Here is a 27,778-nt window from a genome sequence, read left to right on the forward strand (position 1 = left end):
TAAGATCAAGTTCATAGATTTTATTAAGTTTGACCATGAACACTTCTTATTTACACTCTCAGATACCTTTACCATTGTATCGTAACGAATACTGTTTTGCTTGATCAAAGTTTGAAAAGCTCTTTGAAGATCACTTTGAGTGAGAGAATAACTAATGAGTTTTTTAGTCCGTGCGGGAAAAGGATTAGATATCAACGTCATGTAATCAGTATTAAATGGCGAAAAAACGATGAAACAAAACACCTTATAACATATCAACTACCTTTTTCACGTTTTTGAAAAACGGCTCTGTGCATCAACTCCTCCATATCTATTGGACCCTATTCCAAGAGCCATTCTGTTTTCACCCAAAACTATTTTGTTCGCCTCTCCTTCCCCGATCCTCTTTAATCAGTGTTACCCAGCTAACAATGAGGTCGTCATTATATAATTAAATCCCTTATTTTAAAAACACCGGAAAAAGGAACTTGGTCAGGACGTGACCAAAAATCATCTCACAAGAGAGGATAAAATGCACTTTAACTTGCCTTGGTTTTAACAAATTTCGAGTGTCGTGATGTTAATTTGCAATTGTTTCCATCAAGTTTTATTCGAGAATGAGGACCGATAATATGGTTTCTGTGTTAAAAACTGTTGTCAAGTTTAATTTGCAAGATGGTGAACATTCGTCACCATAAATACCCTTTTCTTTCGTCAGTTAACAAAGAGTATCAAATATCGAATAACAAGACACACACACACAAAGAGCTTTCCACCTTATAAGATGATAAAGCTATAATGAATGGCGATAACTCGAGTAAACGAGTTTTTGAAAAGCCGTACAAACTTTGTATGTTTCCGAAGACGCGCACCGTAAAATACTTAAAAAATCATTTTTTTCCTTGAGCTTGTTAAATAAAGATCTAGAGCTGCTGACAGTTACAGTAGTCTATGGTAGTTTCTAGTTTTGTATGTGGAATTATTGTATGGTCACGCAAGTTTTTCATTTCCTTATCAGTTCAGTAGCATGGCGGAAAATTTGATCAAGGGAATATCGTGGCAAATGAGTTGTGGTCCTTAGTAGTAATTTTTGTAGCTTTGACAACTTCATTGATCTCAAAACTGGAGATATCTGATGGTTTAGACAAAGAAAGGAAGAATGATCTATTTGCGAGCTGCGATGACATCGAAGGGGACCGAATTTCATAAAAATCGTTCGCTCTTCTCAAACAACGGCAGCAAATGAAAATTTTAAAAATGTTTACAAATCTCTCAAAATTAATCATGATTGAGCCAAAAATAAAGGGGTTAACAAGAGAATTTGTGTAAGTGAGTATGTTACTAAACGTTGCCACTTTGTTAAATAAGCCGTAAGGATTCTCCGAGCCGTTGCCAAAATCGTGCCATAGCCAAGTAATATGTGTTGGTAACATGCAGATTGCAAACACAAGAACAGATATCACGAATGCTTTTACAACTGTGTAGTTTCTCTCCAATCTGTCATCGATGGATTCCTGTGAGAATGTTCTCGTTCCTCTTTGTCGTTTTATCTTTAAGGACCTCGTATCTTTTTGAAGCACGCAAACCGTGCAAGTGTAGAGTAAAGCCATGATACTCAAAGGTATTAAGTAAAGAAGGATGAAAATGATGACAGTGAACATCTTGACAATATAAGCGTTTGGCCATTCTTCACTGCATGAAGATCCTTTCAACTTCAGAACAAGCGATAGAGGTAGCACCATAAGGCCGGATAAAAGCCATATAGCAGCTATGACAGTCAAACCAGTTTTAACTCGTATTCTTGGCTTCAGTGGTGTGACTATCAGTCTGAAACGCTCTACACACATAAATAACAGGGTCATGACGGAGACATAAACAAGTACGGATTGAAATGGATAAATGATGTGGCAAAGAACGGCTCCGTAAGGAAACTCGCCAGTCAACTGCTCTCCAATATCAAGAGGAATGCTTATTAGGCACGTCCCCGCGTCGGTGGTCGCCAAGTTCAGTATTAGATACTCGTGGAGCTTTCTTGTCTTCAGTTTTAATATTTCTCTTAAAACAAGAAGATTTGCGGCGGATCCTAGAAGGGCAATCAAAATCAGGAGAGAAACTGCTACAGGTACCGTCTTTTCTTGTTGCTTTTCATTTGTCTGATGCACGTTTACAGTTGTGTTGTTGGAAAGAAGATTTACGTTATCCATTCCAAGAGGAGGCTCTGGCCCAAATAGAAATGTTTAAAATGTACAGTTCAATGAAGTTTCAAATCAAACACGACACAAACACAAGATATTGTGTGAAGCCAGCCAGTACTTTCACTATATATGTAGGGTAAGGTTCGGGGGCGTTTCACAAAAAGCTTTAAGTGTCACTTAATATTGTCGATATACCTTGCTGATTATCTCTCACGGTTTCATTTCGCAGCTTTCAGAAAAGTGATATGATACTGGTTCCACTCAAGTAGATCCAATTTAAAAGATAGAATATAGAGTGATTGTGAATATAAGAAAATCATATATGTGAACTGCGGATAAAGACGTGATTATGAAAGCGATCTTCGCAGTAATGAACACTACTTGAGCAGCTGTGAAAATAAGGCCTGGAAAAAATTCAGGCCTGCATGGGATAGAGTGCTATACACAGAAAATATTATGACATTGCGTCTTCAGTTCTTATGCTAAATCAACGGTACCTGAGAAAAACTCAGAGACGACCTTGAGTATGAGGGTGTTCCCAATCAATTACTGCCTAGAACTTTCCTCTCGCTTACAAGTTGAGCCTGTTTTCTAGGAGAGCAATTTTTTTAAGAGGCGTGCTTTTTGTCTCTCATAATTTTTATTAATATCTTTCGGAGACGAGCAGGTTGATCGCTTGAATGCTACGTTTTATCAGTTTTGATTGACAAGTGTGGTTAAACAGGAAGGCTGCGGTGCAAATTACAGTTTCCCGAATTATCGATGTCAAACGCCTTGAGGTCACGTCTCGTCTTGTGGCCTCGACCAACGTCGGTTTTAAAAGCCATTTGTAATATCTATGAATACAAACTCAGGAAGATATGTACTGGGAACTTCTTTCGCCTCTCTGATAGCTATGATCTTAAAGATACTTTTCGTACCATTCTGCTGGTCACATGATAGCTTGTTGATGAACACGAAGTGCCTCTTTATACTTAAGTTTTGTGACACCTTATCTTCATGATTTTTGTAATCTATCACTGAAAAAGGCGTGTGTCGTAAACTTTTACCCGTGCGAAAATTAAGTAAATAGCAGATATTTTAAGAGCTTTTATTATCGTTCAAAATCTATTCACTTCAAGTGTTTTCATTGATATTCGAAAGCAAGCTAAGGCATCTTTTACACATTTCTGTATTGAGGAAATCGCAAAAATAAGGTGTCGCAAAAATGAAGTGTAATAGGGCTGGTCAGTATCCGGCCATATTGATCTTATCAGAGCTGCTCCAATAACAGAGGAAATTACATGTTATATCGTACAAAACTTGACATTTACGTGTGTGTCTTAATTACAGGTTTAAGGGAAGTTGTCGCCCTAAACGTTGCGAGTTTGACTTGTTAGCTATTGACGTGGGTTCTTGCCAAATCAATGGCAAGGTAAACGCAAAAAATCCGACCGATTGGTTTCGGGAAAAAAAATTAAATCGATAGCCACAATGGTAGTAACACCTGTAGAACAAAGATTTTATTAGCTGTAACCTTCGAGTTTTTCACGACCTTACAACAAACAGCGTTAATTGTACGTAACGACTAAAGCGTTACCTTTTCCATTTTTTGGAGATGAAAATGAGGTTTTCTTTATTCTCATCATCTTTGACAGCTTTTACTTCAATAATCAAGTCATGATCGAGCTGATATGAAATTTAATTAGAGATACTTTGCGTTGTTATTATATTTCTTAGTTTACGGTGACAATGTTCTAGATGAAAATTTCATCATATCTGACTCATGTTGATAAATAAAACTTATTTAGTTTGAAAGAAAATGCTGTGGATCGGATGGTCTTCCCATTATTTCTTTATATATATCACTTTTTTCTGCTATAATAATAAAGTAGGAAATATTCCAAAAATCTACACCGAGTTTGGAATGGCCTTTTGCCTGGGTAAACAGAGCTATCATATAACCAAGACTTGTTCCTATAGAGAAAAAGGAACATGACTGTTTCATATGGGCAGGTGTAATAGTGACATGCATTTATCCGGCGGAATAGCTGTCCTGTAACTCAGAGATCCAAGTTCAGTTTGAGGCGGGCTCAGGCCTGAGACAGCTTGACTGTGTTGCATTCTGTTTATCGCGACTGTTTAGAGGTCCTGTTGGTTAAAAATTGAAGCCAACACGTGTTCATTAATTCAATTCCATATTCAACTGCCCGTTACTTGGTTTTCCGTTGCACGCGTTTACTATCAAGAAGATGAAATGAAAGAAAAAAGTCACTGATCAAAAAATAGCATGCAGCCATGAATGATCGTTCTAATATTTATGTCTCTCCTTAGCAAAGTGCCAAATTTTCAGTCTTTTATAAGATTTATCTCAACGTAGAAGTTTGTTTTTTCTTGATCCTGAACAATTTCATTATTTAAAATAAAACAGAAATTGCTTTTAGAAAGTCAATGCACTAGCTCGAGACCTTCTCCTCTAAGAGATAGTTACTCTCGCTCGAAGGATTGAAATGTCCTCGATCATTTCTAACGACTGGCCAGGAGCAACTTGGTTCAAACCTCTTCCTCTTTTAAGAGGCATACTGTCTAAAACAGCTTCTCTGAAGGCTGGAATTTGCCAAGAATAAAGAAAAGGATTGAGGCTTGAGTTTAGCCAGATGAAAACATACTGAAGATCTCGTAGCCAATGAATCGTAATGCAGCTGCAACTGTGGCATAAGTTCAAAGTGTAGATAATCACGCACGAAGGGGTATAACAGATGAGGTATGCAGCGAGTATGAGCACGAATGTCTTCGCTATGCGCTTTTCCTGTTCAAGAGCCCTTTTATTGGCGCTTTCAAAGTTCATGCCGGAATGAAGATGCGACGACATCTGAAACTGTGTACGAAGTTTGTGATACACGGAGATGTACGAGAAGAAAAATATAATTACGGTCGCAAAGATTGCCATATTGGCGAAAACAAAAGCATATTTAATGAATCCTATTTCGAAATACAGCACTGACGGCAGGGAAATGGATACAATCCAAACGCAAACCGATACAGCGAGCGCATGACTTGGGCGTATTTTGTTCCTGTAGATAACTGGACGCGCCACAGCGATGTAACGATCGACAGCCATTGCTGTGAGACTGAGAGTTGATGCCGAGCAGCAGATGAAATACGATACGTGAGCTACTGCAAGAACTGGTAAGTCAGGATGATTTGTTAATGCCTCCAGCAGGTGAACATTGGTAGATATCGTCAGCGCGATAAGGCCAACAACGAGGTCGGCAAATGCCAAATTGACTACCAAGCAGTTAAACGCATTTCGCAGCAGTTTTCGTCGCTGCTTGTACACCGCCCAGCAGATGAAAAAGTTTGTGGGCACTATAAAGAAAAACAGGACGAAGGAAATGACCGTCGTAAGGAACGAAAGTGATATTGGAGGAGGCACATCGGAACAGTCTTTCTCGTAAAGGGACATGGCAATCAAATGAGCAGCGTTGTAGACGAGATATTTGTCGAATGAATATATACTACATCTAACTGTCGTCGCGGTTCAGGGCGGGCCGATGTGACTGTCGTCGCGGTTCTAGGCGGGCCGTAGAATTCAACGAAATATCATAACACCTAAGATAAATATCACACGACTATGAAAAAAATATGGACGAGCCAGAACAGGTGCTCTTGAGTAAACCCACAGGTATATTGTTGAAGATTGCAGAACAAAAATGAAAAATTAGCTCTTGATAAAAAAAAAAAACTTCAGAATTCAATTTAGAAGATGTGGAAAGTTTCATTTCTGCTTTGAAAAATAAAGAGGTAATCGAGAGTTATTGCAATCACTTCTCCTTGTGTCAATATCAAATAAATGTGTGATATTTTTTTTTGAAGTCGTAAAATATCATCATGGCTACTGAGGTAGTGCTACAGGTCGCGAATACGAACCTGAAACCAGTGGGGAACAAGTTTTATATAATTTTCATATCAGTTATGAATTGCCCGTGGACTCTTTCTTCGGCTTCATAGCGCAAAGCAGATCTAAATACCAAACTGATCCTAAGGTAGAACATTGACAGACTCTTGACAACAGATGTCAAACATTACTGACACCTTGCTAAGAACTTTTGAAATCACTGTGTAAACGACAAATTCAAACGGATCAACTTGATGGCAAAGCCGGTGACTGTAGAACAAAACTGGTCCATCAATATCGACTTACAAAGCAAAAGATTCCAGTGAAACTCCACTGTTCACTTGAGAAAAATAATAACCTACGCTTAGATTCAGGAAACGTCCAACGATGTCATTGTCCATAGTATAGTAAAATTATTGATTATAGTGATATTAGTCGTAAGAACTTTGTTTGGCGCTTTTTCAATGATCCTTGTTCTGCAGTAGTGTTTCCATATAGCTGGCACCATGCATATGTATGTAATTTCTATTCCACGGGTCTATTTTCCCGATGAAAATACACTGCCCTCTACGACTCCTCGACACTGATTTGCATTTGCAACATCAAAACGAAAGTGGAAACGAAATTTTAAATGCAAATTTGCCTACTATAAAGAAATACTACTGAAGAATCGCCCGGGACAGCTGAGAAACTGCTCAGCAAAACAGTGAGATTCAAAAAGCACCAATCAAAGCCGCGAGAAAACAACCAATCACAGCGGCGCATCAAACATCGTAAGGTGACGTAAAGCCAGTCTTCATTGCCTGAAATAGAGTTGCACTATGCCGTCAAGTCTCGATCAACATCAGATTTGACTTCTTCGAGACAGAAGATAAAATCAATCTTTATCACAAGACATTTTATAATATATTTTTATTTTCCCCGACTAATGATTTTTTATTTCGACCTTTCTTTTGCATTCGTAGCTCACAGGTGTTTCATGTTAAAAAAAATAAAAAGTAAAAAAAAAAACCCAAACCACGGGCTAGACTGATGCTGGCTGAAGAAAGAAAAGCTTCTCCCAAATTTTGAACCCGCGAAACCAAATTTTCTGATTTTCTCAGCCAGAGACTAAAAAATATTATCGCAATCGGTAGGGTGGCTTTGATATGGATCCCCGCACTAAAGAAAGTTTAAAATTTGATTTGATCTCGTGGTGAGAATTTTAAAGCAATTTGAATTGAATGAGTTTGAAGAGTACTTGTTTGAGTTTGAAGTTTGAAGAAGAGTTTGAAGAGTAAAGCAAGAATTATTTATCGCAAATGTACCTTCACTTCACGTATTCTCTTTCGCAGCGTGAAAACGCGCCATTAGATGTATCTCTAAGTAATAACTTCTTATGTTTTTATGTTTGAAAGAATCAGCCCGAAAAGTTGTTCGCTATTAATGACCCTTATATTCAGCTTTTCGTGTCTGAGAGAAACATTTCATTGATTTTTTCAAAAACGTTCTTCTCATCAAATTTGATTGCATTTTCGATATCTGACCCTCTTAGTAATTATTTGGTTTGTGTATTGATCCTTTCGCAGTTTAATTATTTATGGCAAAAATTGTGCCTATAGGCTTTGGCCAGCACAATAAAGATATGTGCGAGATACGATATGAAAGTTAAATAATCATTAACTGTTAGTTCATTAGACACATAATGCAACTATCTTCCATAACGTCACATAGCAAAAATAAAAATTATTAATGGCTCTAAACAGTACAAATTCTGCATTACTAATAAAATACATGCATCTCTTCTTAACAGCTGTCTCGCTTTAAGTACCCTAACAATACAATCGACAGGATATATGTTCTGTTGGTTGCAAGGCTTGAGTCATTGTCTTGCGAAACTTTCCTCCAAGTCGACGAGATTTGTTCCAGCTTGTTCGAAGCTCGCGAAAACAGTAGCGCTGAATATTACTGAAAAAGCTCAAAGCAAAGGCAGTCATGGCACTTTTCGAGAAAGACTGTTCCGATGTACCTCCTCCAACATCACTATCGTTTTTGACTACGGTTATTTCAATTTTCTTGTTTTTCTTTACAGTGCCGCCGAACTTTCTGATCTGCTGGGTAGTTTGTAAAGAGAGACGAAAACTGCTACGAAATGCGTTCAACTGCTTGGTTTTCAATTTGGCATTTGCTGACCTCATTGTCGGACTCATCGTGCTGACAATTTCTGCGTATGTTCACCTGCTCGAGGCATTGACAACTCATCCCAATTTACCCGTTCTTCCCGTAGTTCACGTGGCGTATTTCGTCTGCTGCACGGCGTCAACTCTTTGCCTCATAGCAATGGCTGTCGATCGTTACATTGCCGTTGCGCATCCAGTCGTTCACAGAAACAAAATAACCCCGAAACGAGCTGTGCTTGTTTCGACCTGCATTTGGCTTTTCTCCATTTTGTTACCTGTGTCGGTGTATTTTGAAGTTGGTTTCATCAAATACGCTTTTGTTTTCGCCAACACGATCATCGCCGCCACCGTGATAATCCTGTTCTTTTCTTACGTCACAATTTACCGCAGACTTCGCGCACATTTTCAGATGTCGTCGCAGCTTCAATCTGGAATGAATTCTGACACCGCAAACAGAAAGGCTCTCGAGCATGAAAGGCGCATAGCGAAGACATTCGTGCTGGTACTCGTTGCTTTCTTCATCTGTTACACCCCTTCTTGTGTAATTATTTACATTTTAAACTTCTGCCGAAGTTGTAGCTGCGTTACAATTCACTGGTTTCGAGACCTTCAGTACATTTCCATCTGGGTTAACTCAAGTCTCAATCCTTTTCTTTATTCCTGGCGAATTCCAAGCTTGAAAGAAGCTATTTTATCCAGAATTCCTTTTAAAAGGGGAAGAATAGGAAATCAGGCGGCTAACGGGAAGGAACTGAGTAGGGTCAACGAACGAAATAATAGCGCCACGCCGGAAATTTACCAGCAACATTGATAAAGTCATAAAGAAAGGATTGACAAAAGACATAATAATCTTTGTGATGATTTGAGCCCCAGAGAATCCCAGTTGATTGATTGTGTATTCTTCCACCAGAACTACGTAAGAGGTGACGAAGCGGAAACCTAAACTCACGAAATGCCGAGTTCCCTGATTGAATATCCAAGAGCAAGACAACACTAACAATTCTAGCCTTGTATTCCTTATGTTACTATTAATTTATGCCGATTATTGAAGGATACTTTTAGAAACAGGAAATATTGCGGAACTCTCTTTTAAGTTCACTTTTGCATAATAGCAGATTCTACAAAGCAATATTATCAAAAGAAAATGATCTTACACAAGCTTTCGATTCTCACATCGATAAGTCTAAGCTACTCTTAATCAGGCTCAACTTTCAGCTATAAAAACGAATCCCAGACTTTGACACTCTCGAGATCCTTCGCAAAGGTTTTGCGAGTTGATTCAATCCACCATTCGAGAGCTCGTTGGCAATAAAGGTTATTTCAAGAGCCAGGTATTCATGACATGCACGTGAAAACTTTCCTGGATTTTGCTTGAATCGAATGCATCGTCTTTCGCTGAATAGAAACGACATGATAAAATTTGGGCTCGGCCGAGGAAATTCATCATCGGGATTGAGAGTCCGAAAAAGCATTTTAATGAAATATAAAAAGTAATTAACAAAAAAGTGTCCAAATGGCTTGAAACCACTTCATGAGTTCAGTTCCCGTTGTGATGTTTTCTAGATATGCAGTTTGCGCAATACTGAATCTGATTTCGTTGTTGTTGGTATCGATTGCGGGGATCGGTTTTTGAAATGAAACAGGTAAATTGCCGTTTTTTTATTCGAGAAAGTGTTCACCGTGTTTAATACATTTCGAAAATTTTACGATTGTTTGACAAGACATCATGATTAACGTCTCAAAGATAAAGGCCTCGACGTCGATTATCTCTCAGTGACACTTGAAGCATTTACAAGAGGTTATTTAACGTTCGCCTTTTTCTCAAAATATCAAACGAAATAAAAAAAACGAATACAGCCAAAAAAGTGTTTCTCAATAGGAACGCAACGTCTGAGGTCGCTGGCTAAATGAGCTACAATGAAACAATCTCATCAGAACTGAAAGAGTTGTTGTCCACGAAATGAGGTTTAGCAGCTGGAACGTATTGTTTACCCTCTCATGCTGTGCAAATGTAGTGAGGCTAACTTATGTATATAACCAACTCAAAAACAAACAAATAAAAGGAGATTTTAAAATTAAACTTCAGAAAATGTAGTCCCTAGTGGTTGTATTTTGGCTTATGTTTAGCGAACGAGGCTTTGCATTTCACTTTCAGGCTAAACACTTCAATCGAGGGCAGACAAACGTTTCTCAACCGATTAAGCATAGTGGAACTTGAAACAGGAAGGAATGAAAAAAAAAACACAGATAAGGTTTAACGAATGATTCGATGCATTTTGAACACAGTTCAATGAAACAAATTTCATTTCTTTTCATTTTAGTTTGTCTCAATTGAAGACAGAAAGAAAACAATCTGATAATCTAGACCCATTTCAGACTTAGAATGCTTTACCAAACGAAATGGAATATGAGAAATTCATGGGAGCTGTTAAAAGCAAATTAGGTTATCTTTATCTCTCTATCGATTTTTAGCGGAGCACTTCACTTGTAAGATAGTGTCTTAATTTTATCCATAAACAGTTAAAAGGTTCATTTTTTATGTACTTATTACAAACTAGTAAAAGCTTTGTAAGCTTGAGCGTAATTTTGTACCGCACGACTTTTGGAAAGACCAGAAGTGAAAAATATTGCGATTTTTTTTATCAAAGTTAGTGTGGTTAAAAATCGTTTTCTATACCTGACGGCTTTTTAATGTTAAAAAATCGGGCCTAAAACTCTTAAGTTCGCCGATCATTTGCAATCCGTTTTAATCTTAACCGTCGTCGTACCCGTTTAGTTTTATTTTCACCTGCCGGAATTTTAAAAAAAATGATTATTTAAAATTCTAACTACTATTCTTCGCGGGGGTATTTTGATGACGCTGTTAGTTACTTCTGGTCGTGTACAGGCCTCCTCAAAATGCATTTAAATACATTTAAACGGGAAAATGCGATAAACTGAATCAACATGCAATTGACAATACCAGAGCATCACGGTGTTCTTAATCATGAAGGCCATACACTATTTTTTTTCATAAGAATGTCTTATTTTGGGGCTGAGGCTGAACGTGCTTATTTTTTCGCAATTTGAGCCTAAAAAAGTTCTTAACATGTTCTTAAGATGTGTGGTATAGTACTCCAATAAATCAATTCGGATGTGACTAGACGAAGTTCGACTACAAACTGATCATGAGTTGTTCCGGCTTCAGTGTATCGTGCTATAGTAAAACCGCATTATTAATGTTGGAAAAGGCCCCAAGGTATTTGAGTAAATTGTCTTGTTAGACCACAGTTTTACATTTCTTTTACCTTTATTTAAACTTCTCACCAAAAAAAGAGCAAAATTAAGACGTTATTAACTGACTCTCAGCCAAGGAATGTTCTTAGTATGTTCGTAAAATTTTGATTAATCTCAGTTTAAACATTCTTATGAAAAGACTCTTATTTCTAAAAAAAAAGTGTGTATGCGATAAACTGTGTGACTCGAATCCTCTTAAGTCTGACGCAAACACAGTACCTCGCCTTAAATGTCTTCTATTGCAAATACAATCGCTGGTCCTTGCAGTGACGACGTTATGTCCAAGGACATGATTTTCGTACCCAGCAGATAGAGGTCTTGAATGGAACTTGTTTTATGGAAAGATTACTCGGTCTGCTTTCTGGAGACGTTTTGCATGTGAAAATTCTTAAGGTGCAGCCTGCGCCGAAGGGTCTCATCATCTCAGAAATGCCGCTATAGGCCTTTACGAAATGCCATATTGTTATGAATTTTAGGAGTTCATCAAAGAACCCCTTTGCTTGAGAATAATGTACAAACCATTACATGTGCGGACCGTTTGAATAATTAAGAGCAACAGGATATAGTGTCGTGTTTTTAGCCTATTTGTTTATGTTGCGATCCATTATCACTAAGAATAGACACGCTCTATGAGCCACCTGTAGAAATGAGCTATCAAGCACCTTTCAAATATGATTCAGAGTGAAGCTGCAGCTCTTGAATAAGACAGACTGACGAAAGTAAAATTGGGAAAAAATATTTTGAATTAACTTTTATTCTACACATAGGGCAACCACGTTTTTAGAGTAGTTCCAGATTTAACGTTTTCATACAGTATGCTGCCATGTGCCTATTAAGGACAAAGAAAACTCAGAATTTTTTTTTTGTTTAACACTCGTGACAAGACGAAAAACATCTTTTTCTATTTCTTTAACGAGCTCAAAACCTACAATCTTCCTTATTCTCTTTATAAACATGATGCTGTCGACATTGCTGATCTTAGCAGTGTGCGGGACGCGTGTCATATATGAACTTCGTAATGGGTCTTGCTCACCATAGAGTCTCTGTGGCTTGGTTTGTAGAGCGTCTGTGGTTCGATTCCTCGCAGGGACTCAGAATTTTTTCTTTGTCCCACGGTCGTGACAAGAAGAAAAACATCTTTCCCTAAAAACCTTTTAAAAATCTTTTAATTTGCGAAAGAATATGAAAATTTTTTAAACCTGTAATGGTGTAACTGGCACTAGACAAAATACTACTTTAAGTTGTTTCTACATGCGAAAAACAATTTTACCTTTTAATCGAGGCTAGAGAACAATCAAAGTTTTTAGTTTTGTTAAGTCCCAGCAGCCTTATGTATTCCCCACGGAAAGACTTGTTCATAATACCATAAACAACAGGATTAATACACGAACTTGCAATGCCGCAAACTGTGTATATCACATAAAAACCACGAGGATGTGCCCATCCACCTCGAACCTGGTCCACCAAATCCGTTATTATGACCGGTGCCCGGCAAATCGCATATGCAAGTACTGTTGATTAACTAGATTTCTTGTGTTGTCATCCTAAGAGTATCGCTGTTTTGACTTTGCAGACTTTTTACACTCGGTGATTTCGGGCCCTCAAAGCTAAGTGCACTTTCAAGTAAAAATTCTGAACAACAACGGAAGGAATAACAATATAAGCTATGCCAATTATCGCCAGAGGTGACGAATCCACAAAGCAGATGCATTTACCGGGATGAAAAGAGTATACACCGCAATTTGCTACATACGGAAGTTGTACTGTGGATGAAAACAACCACAAAGCAACTGTCATCGCTTTTGTTCGCTTCACGCTGAATACGAGATTCGGTGTCTCAGTGGGTAAGCGATGCGAAAGTGACGGTCAAGCGCCATTAAGGCCATAGTTTGTAATGACATGCTGGCTAGAAACGCTACTGAATAGCCACTGACTTGGCAAAGATGAAATCCACCTAGCTATCTTCCAGCGATATTTGAGGACAAAAACAACGGAATTTGCATCACTTCCATGGCAAGGTCAGAAATGGCTAACGACATAATCAATATACCAGCTGAGTTTCGGAGTCTGGGTGTTTTGTAAACAACGATTAAAACCAGCACATTACCGCACAGTCCCACAGCAGCAAGAATTGACCCAGTTGACGTTTCTAATACAATTCAGAAGAACTTCTTGAGCTAAGAAGGAGTTGAAGACGTCTTTTCCCGGACAAAGAATCATTCATTGTGAATGCACTGTTTGCCTATGTGGGACCAAACTGTTGCCGATAAGTCAGTGGTTGTCTTGAAATCGTGCTGGCCTAGTTTCCGATTGCTCACGCGCTGAAAAGGAGAAGTTGTGATTATTTCACCAAGTTTTGCATGATTCGTCTATGCATATAAGACAAAGTTATTGAGCTGAGCAGGAGCCCCGAAATTGCGTCCTAAGTAATAAAATAATGCCTTCAAAACGAAAATATCTCTCAAAGATTACAACTGAGGGGATTTTAAACCTCCATACTGACTATTTGCAATTATCACACTGCTGAATTTTCTAGAGCAAATAATGTCTAAGAATACCCTAAATAGTAAATTTACCTTTCAGCAAATATGAAGACGAAAGTGGGCAAGCAATTAAAAGGGGAATTTATGATAAATAAAATTGTAAGAGACGAAAAGAAAAGAAATCGGCGAAGCTAGCCAAGTTTCCCACTGTAAAAAAAAATTTATGGAATGCAGATTTATTGAAAATCCGTGGTTGACTGTCATAGATAAATTAGGGAACCATGATACTCTATCATCACCCATTGAAACTAACTATCAGTCACAAGAGCAGAATGAAAAAAAAAATGTCTCACTTTAATTAAACTGTTAATAATCTATGACTTTAATTCAATTTCTTTCAAATAACTCAGTCGGCGTAACATTTCCTTCTTTGCTCTGGCCCCAAATTATGCCCTTGTTAATTTGCCTACTCAATACCGGCCATCAAGTTTTAATTAAAATCTACATTTTTCCCTATTTCAGTTTACATAGTTTATGATGGTTTGCCATGTAGAATTGAAAAGAATATTTGAAAAGCACCCGCAAAATCAAGAATTTCATTTCGCTTCACAGAGTGGACGAAGAAAAGCAGCAGGTTAGGATATATTCAATCGTTTGTTCGTTTCGCCTCCTCAATCAGTCGCGGAGTGGATGGGATTTGGGGCAGTTAGGGATAAGATACAATCTTATAAGTAGAGAGGCGCAAACCGAGAATCGATAGAATATCATTCGTTTTTACATCTTTGTTGATTACGATATAGAGTATTCATAGGGGAAAACTGAACAGACCACGTTTTGCAGAAACTTTTTCGTTAATCCTAAAGTAATAGCACAACTGACCAAGAGGACGATCCTTAGAAGGTGTAACTGCTGACGGAAAGAATTCTTAACCCTTCCACGTTCCTTACTAAGTCGCCAGTTTCTTAGAAGCAAAACTGGAACTACAACTCTTGGATCAATGCCAGTATCTGAGCCGGAAAAAATGCGCACCTAAACCTCCCTTATCCAAAATTAACCTTAACTCGTTATCAGTTGACTGTTGATGGGTCAAAGGAAGTAGGTGCAAAGTTGCTCAGATACTAGCACTGATCCACAACCGTTGATGGGTCTCTAAACCCTTTAACTCCTAGACCGAGTTTGTAATTCTCCTTACTGTCAACCATACAATTCTTATAATGTTAGTTCAGAGAATTCAGTATTGGATCAACTAATTATCCCCAAATTGATAGTTTTCTTTATTCTCATCACTTGTCTGCTTGATATTGTACTGATATTGTAAGGGGAATTTCTTTCTTGGTCACTCATGGGAGTTAAAGGGTTAATTGGATATAAGACAGATAGAACTGAGGTGATTCACAGAGTTGAATGTCCCTAATAAAGCTTCTAAACTTAATCTCCTGGTCATGTACTGTTCTAAACTAGACAAAACAAATCGCATTGCAAGTCTCAATATTTAGCCAGATAGGACATTGTCTCTCAACTAAATTAGTGCGCTATATCTAGATATGCTCATCTGGAATGGAACTTATGGTAACCACTTTTACGGTCACGATTCTCATATTCTCATGGTGAATCACAATAACAGTGAACAAAAAACTGCATGAATCGACAAAATACTAAGAATTCACGTCACCACTCTCAAGAAAAAAAGTAAGTTGTCACTCGCGCACCTCTCTATTATTGTTATCTTATCTAATAGCTTAGATACTACGTGCGCTCTGATTGGTTCAAACCTATCGTTTATTTTACCAATAAAATGATAGGTATTAAAAGCATCAAACCACAAGAACTCGAAAAACTTGTCAGTCTCTGACGCTCGGCTCCTGATTAACGAACGTTTCTCGTTTTCTCTCAACTGTACGCATGGTTTATTACACCGTTAAACCGACAGTAAGTGTGGTCTCTTTCTTAAAAATTTTCCTGATGGTGTTCCGAGCAAAGGAGTCCTTTGCTTACATACGATAACATATGCTGATCGACGTTGGGCAATTTATGAAGCCCCTTTTTAAAATATGTAATCGTAAGAAGCAAGGAAAACATATGTTCTGATTTCAAAATAAACTATAGGTGTCATGAATTAGTAAAACAGATCGATCAGGAGTAAGAGCATTTTTCAGTTCTTTCTGCGAGATCAGGTAGCTAGTTTCTAATATCAATGATAGAGACACAATAATCAACTTACTCATTTTCAATCATGGGATGATAATTGGGAAATTAGGCTGAAGGACCGTCACATGGTATTGACTGAGTGAATTAAGCTGAATCACGGATGATCTCCGCGGTACCTTTAATAATTTAGCCGAACGTGCCACATTCATTCATGTTAATCAAAATTATGAACCAATCCTATTCTGTTTCAGCATTTCCATTTCATTTTTTATTTGTTTGCTTCTACATTTAGAAACTTCGCCTGTTCTGGTTTTGAAATTACCTTTGAAGACCTTGAAATATTCATCTATATCTATAAAAAGAACTGCAGTCATTTACATAAAATCACTTAAATGCAATCATTCAACCTCTTACTTTTTCATCTGTCAGTTTAAGAAATCAAGATAAGGCATATTCTCCCATTAACCAAAAAATTCAATTAACCTACAACCCTCAGTGATCCGTCGAATAGATAATATTTTCTTGTTTCTGAAATTTCTCAAGGTGAAATCTTACAGTTCCAAACTTCTCTCGTTAATCTAACATCAACAAATTTTACGAAGACTTCCCACCGAAAACTTCCTATTTCAGAGGTTGGATTGCGTCATATCTCAGCTTGTCGAAAGCATCGGCGTATTGAAAGTATTACACAGCTTTTGTGATTCAGTTACTCAGGTTAGTATATTAAGTGTCTCTATAAGAGGTTCTCTATTAGTTCGGCTAACAGGAACGTAAGAGACCTTATTGCACTCTTCAGAGATCACTTAAAAAGGTGTCTGTTGGCAAACCAATCACCATCAGAATAAGGCAAGGTACATGAACTCTCCCTCCTTAAAGACAGAGCAGCAAAGCTGTGTGTATTGTGTTCACTGTAAAGTAACAGGGAATGGAAAAAAAGATCAATTTGATCTCAAAATAGATTTAGGGTTGAAGGCTCAAACGGAGGTAAAAAGATTATCCAGGTTTACAAAATAAACAAGTTCCGTTTTATTTTTTATCTCCACTGAGGTAGCATGCAAATGTAATACTTGTAGCAGAGAGAGAGAGAGAGATGTAACTCAGTTCCCTAGGTGATTATAAGTGATGTTGTAATTACCTTAGAGAAAAATTTGATAGCAGTAGGCAAATTTTGGAGATAATTAACAATTATGGACCAGAACTGCAGAAATCTGATATTAAATGTTTCTAGTAGGAGTGCCCTGGCGCATGTTAAGACCGAAGATCTCAGCCATTAACCGCTTCACAAAGAGGAAAATTTCGATACGGAGAGGTCCGTGAGCCAGCACAGACAACTGGGATCTAAAGAAATCGAATGGACTCATGACTATTATGCGATCTTTAGCGCTCGTTGGAATTCCACTCCGAAAAACGTTTCTTTGAAACTCTGTGCGGGAATTCGTCATTAATTACGACCACGCACTTTTCGCATAACACCTTATTCTTTTTCAGCCAACCACGACTAAGTCACGTTTCAGAGGCTTTTAAAAGAGTTTTAGATTCTCTTACATACATAAAATGTTGGGTTATCTATAAACCTAAACTGGTGTTATTAGCTTCGCCAAGTGTAATTAACATGTCATTGAGTTCCGGAGGAGATAGAAAAGATCTGAGAATAACTTGCCTTTTGCCTGTTTTATCTCCAAATAGCGTGATTTGACATAACGTGCTTGCTAAACTGTGGCACTCAGGAGCAGATAAATACAATAGCCACATATTTTATTTTAATCAGTCTCGAGAAGGACAGACGCCTTGGTGAGTAGCAGCACTTAACTTAAATTATACATAGAACTGTAGTCAAAATGCATCTTTTTCTCGATGAAAACTCACATACTGAGTAACTTTTCCTTTTCATTGAATTTGGGGTGTAGCTCTGAGTGCCAAGATCAAGGCATCATAATTCGTTGCCTGGGATTTGACTGTTCTGAAGTAGGCTAAAAACCAAAGTGTTTCAGGGACGATTTTCATAATATGTTGTTTATATTTCAGCCATTTACTTTGCATTTGTATTGCAATCGACGTCCATCGTCGCTAAATGGTGAACTTTTGAGCGTTTTTTTTCTTGCTTAGTGAGGTCAAATCTTAAAGCGACCATGGCTCTTGTTCATCGTATCTTCAATCTCAAGTAAATGGATATGAAAACCTTACATACAATTAATGGCATTGGTGGCGGAAATGTGATAACACATAACCTCTCTCACAGGTCTTGCAATGTCAAATGCCACTTTCCTTTTCATATGATTATCCTTTTCTTCAATAACTGATAAATGAACCTAAGTCACTGTGTCCTTGCGTAACGAGAAAAGTTTCAAACTATCCTGCATTCCGTTGTTTTCATTTGCTTATTTTTTCACCATTTCCACTACAAAATATGTATTTTTGGAGGGGATTTGTTCATTTAAGTTCATAGAAATCAAACAAAACTCGCGAAAATCGAAATTAAATGCTATGTTTTATAAAATGGATTTTAAGACGTGGACTCGAATAAAAGTATAGAAACAATTAAGCGACTTCAGAAATAAGTGTTTCATTTCCACGGTGAATAGCAGAATTGTGTTTAGTCTGGCCAACTTGTCTCGATAACCATTATAATGAATCACGGCTCAGGTTTTAAACAATGAAGACATTTCACACGGCGCACAAGAATAATCATTATTTGACACCAATTTGCTTTGCACCTTTTCAGTTGCTTAGCTTTAAGCTCTCATTTCTGAGTCCTTTCAATTATTTCAAATAAGCCTTTGATTTCTTGGCTTTTTCGGTGCCAAACTATTCCTGCCACAAAGTACGTTATAGCCACTTAACCGAGAGCATTCTCATGTGAATTTAGCCATTCAACTTTCAGTCATACAGCATTCATGTTGCTGAGATTGGATTTTAAAAAATGGCCCTTAAGGCTACATTTTCAATCGCAAAATATGTGTGAAATATCTGCTTTCGCTGTCTCAACAGTAGGTTTTAAGGTTTGTTGATTCTTAAGTAGGCCTTTCTGGAGACTTCTGATGTAAAACTGATGACTCATCGATGGGTGAACCAGGAATTCAGTGTTATTTCTTAATCAAAGTTAGAATAATTGTTAGGCATTTGATTCATTTTTTAAGATAAGTAGGGTTTCAGTGGTATTTACATAAGTTAACGTATGTAGGTCAGTTCGTATTTGACATTTTCCTTTTTTTTTTACTCATTTAACAAAAGCTTTTCCTGCAGAGACTCGAATTTAACTCAAAAAATGTATTTTTTTTTACGATCGAAGACCTGCCGGTAGATTAATCGATTTTCGTGTGCGATATCAAGCAATGATACCTAATGTGGTCGCCTGTACGTGCGTGAAGTAGGAATCTGCCATTATTTAGACGGCTATACATTGCTTTCTGCAAAGAGGGCCTTTTGAAACTTCTCAAGTCCGAAATCAGCGAAAAAAGGAATCGAAACAAAACAATTTAAAACAAACCAGAGATATTGTCCAACACTTTTGAAAGATTGTAGTCCTCCCTCTAAAAGTGTAATTTATAGAAAGCCACCGGAGGGTCTCGCTAAAAAAACACAGCTCTTGCTTTTTGTCATTATCGTTTGATTCTTCCATTTGAGTGTCTAAAATTTTTGTGATGTAATTTCAAAATAAAACAGAAGTGGCACTATCCATCTTAACATGAATAGTGTTAAATACTGTAAGATTGAAAGCTGTTACCTCGAGAAGTAGCTTTGCATTTATGTCGTTTTCCAGTTTCTTGTTATCTTTGCAATATAATCTTATGAGGTCACAATGGCAAATGGGAAATTGGTATCAACATATATGTTTTTTTTCGTGTCATCTGTTATCTGTCTTCAATTTCCTATTTAAAATATAAAATAATTACTATTCTTATTGTCTTTTGACACAGAGAATATCTTCAGGGATATCAGAGTAGATTTCAAAGTGCCAAGGATTTTGTGATGTCTGTAATGTTTGCCAATTACACAGGTGAGAGTTAAACACTTAAATATGATACAGATAAAAAGATTTCTATGAACTCATCTTTTAAGCATAAAGGTTCAACAGGAGTTTAAAGTTCAATAAGAAAACTCTGTGTTGACAGATGTTTAAAGCATAAAACATAATAGAGCAATCAGAAAAACAACAGTTAGAAAGAAAGATGTGTAAAGACAAAGTCTCGCCTAGAATGATTATATAAAACTTCGAGATTTTCGTTCAATTGAGTTCATTGCATACGAAAAGTTTTGAGGCTGGACATCGTCTTAATGAATTCACCATGGGACATTTTTGAGGAAGCCTGTATCTGAAACATGTCCAACAAATTGACTTGTTTGAATAGAGAATACAGCTTACTGCTTGTTATGTACCAACTGGTTATTCCCAGAAGTAAAATGAGCTAGAATTTTCCTTAATTCGAATAAGAATTTCTAATCAGTGAAAACCAATCTTAGTGAAACAGAGATCCTTTCTAGCAAATCTATTGGTAAATCTCGCGGTTCAATTTTGCGGACGAATGGATGGTCTTTTGTTTCACAAGGAAACAAGTTTACTATCCTTTTTCCCTTCTGTCTATTTTCTCAGAAATGTTATGAAAATTTTAAAAAAGACTTAAAACAACAAAGTAAATTTAATTGCAGCCTTTGTCTTTAAGATTTTGTAAGATGATGTCGGCCTCAGGTCAAGTCTTAAATTAATATTGATGTTTATAATTTTTATCTTTGTATCATACGCCAAACTGTCTCTTTTATGGCGTCACTCCACCCAAGTGTTCCCTGAAAGCCGGATGATAGTTATTTGCGATAAGTGCATGAAATAATAGGGATTTCCATATCACAACAGCTACATTTTTAACATAATTTAGCAAAACAAAGGGATTGGAGATTATGGCGGAGCGACTAGGGAGCAACTTGATTTAACATGTACTCAGAAGTCTCACAATAATAAGTTGTTTAAACTAATAAATTATATATACGAGGGCCGTCTTTGAAAAAATAGGCCTGGACTCGACAATGCTACTCATGGAACTGGGATCGAAACATAGGTGTTTACACGGAATACAAAATGCAAAATCTACTTCACAAGAAAATAAACAATAAGCAACATACATAGGTAACAATTGTGTACATTTGATGTAATATATGTCACAGGAAACCAGGAAACCTAGGACCTTATCAATGTTCATAGGTATTAAGCCTAATTGACAACACATAAAACAGTATTTGAATTTTACTTGGCTTATTGCATTGTCTTTTGCTTTTTACTTTTATTCCAGGGTCGAATTCAAGTATCCCTGGCGTGTCTAATGAATGTAGTTTTCAGCCAGCAACGCTGTCACTCAAAATCGGCTTAACGATTGCCTACGTCATCATTTTCTTCATTGGTTTCTTTGGCAACGCAATGATTATCTTCCTAGTCAACCACTATCCCGAATTAAAGACAACCTTTAATATATTAATTGTTAACATGGCGGCCTCCGATATCCTTGACGTCATTACGGCCATCCCCCTATCCCTTACGTACTTGTATGAAGGCGTAAGGTGGTTTCCAGGCGGATTTGGTGTTTTTCTTTGCAAGAGTCTGCCATTTCTTGCCTATACTTCCATTGGCTCATCCATCCTGACGTTGACAGTCATGACCTATGACCGCTACCACGCAGTCGTGCGCACAATGAGAAGACCCCTGGCTTTTAGGCTGATAGTGACGGCAATCGTTTCAACATGGGTCATTCCTGCGGTAGTGTTTGCGAGTGAACTTTACAAGTACAAGCTCTACCATGAATCGGGTCAAGTCATATGCGCCCCGCGATGGGTGGACGATCTTTTAGCTTCTCATGAAATAACGAAGTACGAGATGATCATCCGGTTTGTTTTGTTTTACCTGATTCCTCTATTAGTCATGACCGTTCTCTATTCAAAGATTGTACTGCGCATGTGGAAAAGAAGGGCACCCGGTGAACATATCGATAAAAATCGTCAGCGAATCGAAATGCAAAATCGTAAAGTCATCATTATGCTGATAACCGTAGTGACCATATTTGCCCTCTGTTGGCTTCCAGTGCAAGCCACTCACTTTCTGCTAACGTTCAACCTTAACATCTGTCTTAGTACGTCCTTAACATTAACCCTCTTTGTTGTCTCACATGCCTATCCTGCGATCAACCCATGCCTGTATCTTATATTCAACGAGAACTTCCGTGGAGCGTTTAGACACCAGCTGCGTAAAAGTCAGAGATCCAAACGTCTTTCTGTTACTGTGAGTAATGGCACGCACAAAAGTGGCTCACACGCTGTCGGCGCCACTGAATGCCACAGATTGTTGGCGTTAGACAGATATAAAACAAGGGAAAGTGTGGTTTGAAATCAATACTACATAAAATCAAAGGGCATCTATATAAAGTACTTTAGTTCATAAATTCATCAATTTCATTATTTTTCTAATTAAGTTAGACAGATTTTCAGACAAATGCATTCAGTGAGAACAATTTTAAAACTGTCGACCATTCATGTTTAGGAAAACACGTTGGAGTAGACATTCCGTGAAACTCTTAACAATATTCATTGTCAAGTGTCCTTCTAAATCCATCGGCAGAAGCAATTTCATCCCTGACAAGTTTTCCCTGTCTGGGTTCCGTGTTTAAAATGCATCTTGAAAGGTCAGAACGAATCTCAAGAGCCAATCGGAACAAAGGAAACTGTCACCATGTTGAAAATTTTAATTCTGAACAAACAAACTATCTAAAGCGCAGGAAAACGCGGTTTATCAAGTTGGGATTGATTTGAGTTAGGTATCAGATTGATCGAGCGGGTGGCGCTAGTTCTTTGAGCCAATCACAGGGCGCAGCAAAGCAAAACAAAGGCAACTGCAGGTCCCTTTCAGCACTCAACCGTAAAAACTGACACATGTGACACTTTTTGTACGCGGAGACTTGTCAAGGAAATGCTTATTGAATGTGTCCATCGACACGCAGGCTTCCGAACCTGTATGGCCAGCTTTAGGTGTTTCGCTGCCTTGTTGAGGATAAGAATCCTAAATGTGCAAAACAGTTTTTTTAGAAAGATAAGTTACGAGAATCCAACTTACATATTATAATCTCTTGATTCTGTCTAAGATACCTCAACCAAGAAAGTTGTTTTTGTTGAGAGTAAAAGAATCTAAAAAAGAAGGGAAAAAACTGGCACGTCTCGCCGTTCTTTATTTAAGATTAGCCTTCATGTCGACGTTCACTACTTCATTTCCTAAGGCAGAGAATTTTATAACATTAACTCAAGGAAAGAAGCATCTGTCGTCTCATGAAGCTCTCACTAAACTCTACCGTCCACAAAGGAGATGGCTAATTGCCAGCAGCAGGACAAGGAGCATATTTGGTTTATGAGAGCTAATTGCTTTGTTTTTATCTTCAAGACTTCATTATCCATAAAGAGTTGCGGCGTCGTTCGCACGCATTTTTCGGTCATTATGTCTTGCCCATGACACTTGTTTATTAAACAGCCGATAGAATTCCGCGCTTAGAGCTTTCATTGATTAGCATCGTGATTCCGTGCGCATTGCCTGAAATAACGTGACCTTGTTTTTTGTATGTTGGACATTGGATAGGTGCCACGCTATATAAAGATACCAAGCTTGCACGTAGTCTTGCACGTTGTGATTGTAATGCGATTTATTAAACAACAAACATCTTGAGGCGAATCTAATGTCCATACTGACAAGGAATGCATTTTAAGCCAAAAAAAACACTTGATAATAATTTCAAGAAAATTTAGCGTGACATCGCGCATTAATGTTATTTTGAGTAGCTTAGAAGGTTATTATAGGAAAATTAAAACAGTCACGTTGGTTTCGGTATCCTGCTTTCACTAACTTATTCACTCTTCATATTAAGTGTGCATTCTCTGCACTTTCTGCTTTAAAATTCGCGTATTCTTAACACTGAGAAATTGGCGTTGTATCACACTATATCCCTTTGTTGATAAATTGGTTTCTTCCTCTCGTGACCTTTCTGCTTGGCCATGTATTGATATTGATATGTAAAGAAAAGTTCACCCTTATAGTCACTCCTACAGGAGTGAAAACGTTCACATAGATTTTAGAGATTTTCTCTCAAGATTTGTACCAACTCCGAGATCAACGATTGATCTGATTTTCAAGCATTATAAATCTCGTCAAATTAAAAGTTTTTGGCCGCTTAGTGAAATAGTCTTGATCGTTCAGTCAACTCGATGAAAGACTCGGTCGAAGTTGATCCATTAAATGTGACCTGCATGAAATAAAGCCAAACGCAGAACTGAACAAACGACATGATAAGCAGACATCCGCCTAATGGTCTTCGTCTTCTGTCGCAAATCTGAAGTATGTTTTACAGGATTAAAGTTACGAATTTCAGGATTTAGTGCAGGAATTGGGATTAAAGATTACCAGGGATAACCTTCCATGATTGGGTGATGATGATTAATTAATTTGACGGCGTCGTTGTTCTCATAAAGTTTACCTTGTCCTCTTGAAAGTCAGTAAACACAACTTACTCGGAAGCATATTGCCTCCATGCCGTGAAATTAAACCTGGAGAAGTAATCGACATTTATCTCAGGCGAAAGATGAACTACACCAACGATGGTTTAGACAACATCGCAAATTCCACCACAGAGCAACCACGCGACAACACAGTGCAGACACTTCAGGTCATAGCAGTAACTCTCTTAATACTAATTACGTTTCTAGGGACGATCGGCAATTTTTTGGTATTTAAAGCGATTTTTAGCCTTAAAAAGAGAAAAATCAATGATTATCTCATTTTAAATCTGGCGGCCACTGATGCAGGAACGTGCCTTGTCAGCATTCCATTAGATGCTGGGGAAAAGATGATCGGTGAATTCCCGTATGGAGCTGCACTCTGCCACGTTATTTATCCTCTTCAGTCTGTTTTGGTGTACGTGTCAGTTATGACGCTTTTATTCATGTGCGTGGATCGTTATAGACTGATCGTAACACCACTGAAGCCGAGAATTCACCTACGAACTGGAATAATAACAATTGTTGTTTTTTGGCTTTCATCTTGCTTGATCGTACTTCCTCTGTCGCTTGCACTGAGGCTTGATGGGTCACAATGTGGAGAATTATGGCCTCGTTCTTACAGTGGCAAAGTGTTCACCCTCACTATCTTCACCTCTCTTTACGCAATACCTCTGCTTTTAATGACCGTTCTGTACGCGTTCATAGTCAGAGCATTGTACAAGGACAAGAACTCTCTAAGACAATGGACAAATGTCTCGATCAGTAGCCGGCGTTCAGCTTCCCTGCCAACACAACGAAATCTTAAAATCGTCCACGTGTTTGTTGCCGCTGTCGTGGCGTTTGCCGTGTGCATGTTACCAACGCATGTGACGTGGTTATGGCATGATTTTGGAAACGGTTCCAAACAACCTGAGCTCTTCAGCAAGGTTGTCACCTTCAGCAACATTCTTATGTATGCGAACTCCATTGTCAACCCCATCATCTTCGGGTCTATTGACTTGAAAATTCTTGCGAAAATTTGCAGGGCTTTAATTTGCCACCAATCGCATGGCAAACACCTTCGAGTATTTGAAAAAGTGTTTGTACTACGCACTACCTCTCCTCTTCCTCCAATGAGAAGCGAACGACGTTCCACGTTTAGTTTAGTGTTTAACCCTAATGACAAATCAAAGACTAGACCTTCGTAATCTAGAGGTAAAGTAACGAACGCTACTTTAAATTTTATATCAAGCAGAAGCCAGCAACCATGAAAGCGTTTGTCCTCGGTGGCAGGCTACAGGAAGACATAAGTAATTTTAGTTTCTTAACATCTTGCTGATCAGTTTGCACAGTTTTATACCGACAGAAAGGCGTATCACCTGCTAAGCGTTTTTCTACAGTCGTCAATTCCCATCTACTGAAACAAAGGGGAGTAACCTTGTGAAATGGCTCACAAGAGACCAACACGCTTCAAAAAAGTATCGTTGTGGCTGAATTAATTTGCATACTTCTGGTGAGAACAAGCAGGCCAGTCCGATGCGTTCAGACATTCAGACATAAAATTCCATTATTACGTAATCAGAACTGTCTGACCATAACGGTTAAAAAAAAAATGTGCCATATTTCACAGTTTGAATTAGTGATCAGCGCCTTTGGTTTGCTGATTCTTAATTTATTTTTGGACTTTGGAAAAGAGACCAAGACAGACGCTGGCAAAAGCAGAATTCACAAATTCATAACTTGAGACCGTGAAGTCTCCGTGCTATCTGTGATGAAATGCTGCATGGTCCTGTTATTTACAAGTCTCAAGACGTTACCCGGTTAATCTTTGCAAGTTAGAGAGGATTCTCTTCTTTTTATGTTTTCCGTGCTTGTAAAATACGTCCAAATAGGAATTAACGCGTACAAATAAAAAACTTAACCTCCCACATTTCCCCCTCGTACTGACGCGGAATTGACGCGAATTGACGCGGTTTACATTTGCACCACTATTTTGTGAAACTGATCATTTCTTTAAAATGTTTTACATTTAATTGATCGATTTATTAGTAAGTATTACAAGACCATTCACCTTTCATCAAAGTTTTCCTCTACCGTGAAGCAATTTCGGACAATCTTTAATTAAGAGGAGGACGCTGTTCTATAATCATCAAATGGTAAAATCGGAAATCGTAGCATGACCTCTCTTCAAGAGGCATGGACGTGTAAAGTTACGCTATCTAAAGTCATAAGTAACACTACGCTTGTTGAACGTTTATAAATTGAATTATATTTCCCGGAAACATTTCCAAGTTCTCCAAACCGCGAGAGCTGTAAGGAAATCTAAAGTACATTTGAAATAAAGATTTCCACTCGTCAGCTTAAGCCTTGACTGAGGTTTGTAAAACACTAAAAACGCTTTTATTTTTCTAAACACCTGTAAAGACTCGTTCACTTGATGTTTTTATGTATTGCATGCAGTAGCCGAAAGCATTTTTTATTGACTCACGCAGAGGACAAGGGACTCTTTGTCCTGGGCTGCCTAGGTGGAGAATGATCTACCATGTACAAGCTAATGTAATGTATCGTCATCGAGTTTCCGTTACAAGCATAAAGCAACGCTGCGACTTGACTGCAGAATACCCAGCCAAACTGCCTACCTTCCTTGCAGCTGGCTATGCGCTATGCAGAAACCAGTTCTTACAAAGGGGTTATTACGTAAACACACTTCTAATGAGATCATTTTCCCTTATAAAGACAGACTTTCCAGTGCTCACATTATTTTTAAAGCAAACTGCTGGAACTTTGGAAAAGAAACCGGAACATTGCAGGGCACTAACGAAAAGTAGCCATTGCGGACCAAAATACCTTAACCACCCCACCCCACCTTGAAGAAACGACTTACTTCCCCACCTTTCTGATGATTCTTGCCCAGATCTCTCTGCTCACAACAAGGAAGGCGATTGGTCTATATATGATGCTTTGCATTCAATTTTCTTCAGTCGCCAAATGGAATGTTTTTACATGCCAGAGAGGGTACCCTTTTCGACCACACTTTGTATCTCAAAAGCAAAGGACTAAGGCTATGGTCATGCACATCCAAAACGATCGCAAACGTCGGGGGTCCGATGTGAAAGATGCCAAAGGCGCACCCATATTAGTCTCTTAGCTCTACACGGAAGAGAC

The 27,778-nt window shown here is 38.1% G+C and overlaps 5 protein-coding genes and 1 pseudogene across 8 annotated transcripts; 3 read left to right on the plus strand and 3 right to left on the minus strand.

Annotated features, from left to right (window-relative positions):
* On the minus strand, nt 1-2,306 carry LOC113669097 (galanin receptor type 1). Its single transcript, XM_027185097.2, has one exon. The coding sequence runs from the start codon at nt 2,181-2,183 to the stop codon at nt 1,023-1,025; it is 1,161 nt and encodes a 386-aa protein (XP_027040898.2). The 5' UTR covers nt 2,184-2,306; the 3' UTR covers nt 1-1,022.
* LOC113669013 (pyroglutamylated RF-amide peptide receptor) lies at nt 1,986-23,969 on the plus strand. 3 transcript variants are annotated; one of them, XM_089197250.1, is made up of 4 exons: nt 15,791-15,898; nt 17,804-17,908; nt 20,035-20,114; nt 21,400-23,969. In XM_089197250.1, the coding sequence occupies exons 3-4, from the start codon at nt 20,087-20,089 to the stop codon at nt 22,482-22,484; spliced, it is 1,113 nt and encodes a 370-aa protein (XP_089053376.1). In that variant the 5' UTR covers nt 15,791-15,898; nt 17,804-17,908; nt 20,035-20,086; the 3' UTR covers nt 22,485-23,969. The 3 variants fall into 3 exon arrangements, with proteins under 3 accessions (XP_027040804.2, XP_089053376.1, XP_089053375.1); XM_089197249.1 differs by lacking the exon at nt 15,791-15,898 and adding an exon at nt 16,661-16,831; XM_027185003.2 differs by lacking the exons at nt 15,791-15,898; nt 17,804-17,908 and adding an exon at nt 1,986-2,101.
* LOC113669108 (adenosine receptor A1) lies at nt 3,649-6,966 on the minus strand. The gene has a single exon (XM_089197251.1). The coding sequence runs from the start codon at nt 5,617-5,619 to the stop codon at nt 4,630-4,632; it is 990 nt and encodes a 329-aa protein (XP_089053377.1). The 5' UTR covers nt 5,620-6,966; the 3' UTR covers nt 3,649-4,629.
* Nucleotides 7,050-9,159, plus strand: LOC113668646 (adenosine receptor A1). Its single transcript, XM_027184586.2, has one exon. It carries the CDS (start codon nt 8,026-8,028, stop codon nt 9,019-9,021), a length of 996 nt encoding a protein of 331 aa, XP_027040387.2. The 5' UTR covers nt 7,050-8,025; the 3' UTR covers nt 9,022-9,159.
* Nucleotides 12,363-13,840, minus strand: LOC113669002 (melatonin receptor type 1A-like; annotated as a pseudogene). The gene is made up of 2 exons (XR_016183908.1): nt 12,757-13,840; nt 12,363-12,637 (listed from the first exon to the last, which is right to left on the minus strand). The product of XR_016183908.1 is annotated as a melatonin receptor type 1A-like (transcript).
* On the plus strand, nt 23,962-26,977 carry LOC113669023 (neuropeptide FF receptor 2). The gene has a single exon (XM_027185015.2). The coding sequence runs from the start codon at nt 24,718-24,720 to the stop codon at nt 25,819-25,821; it is 1,104 nt and encodes a 367-aa protein (XP_027040816.2). The 5' UTR covers nt 23,962-24,717; the 3' UTR covers nt 25,822-26,977.
* The last annotated feature ends 801 nt before the right edge of the window (nt 26,978-27,778 follow it).

The sequence above is a fragment of the Pocillopora damicornis genome, chromosome 2, assembly GCF_964200805.1.
Source record: "Pocillopora damicornis chromosome 2, jaPocDami1.2, whole genome shotgun sequence".
Lineage (NCBI taxonomy): Eukaryota > Metazoa > Cnidaria > Anthozoa > Scleractinia > Pocilloporidae > Pocillopora > Pocillopora damicornis.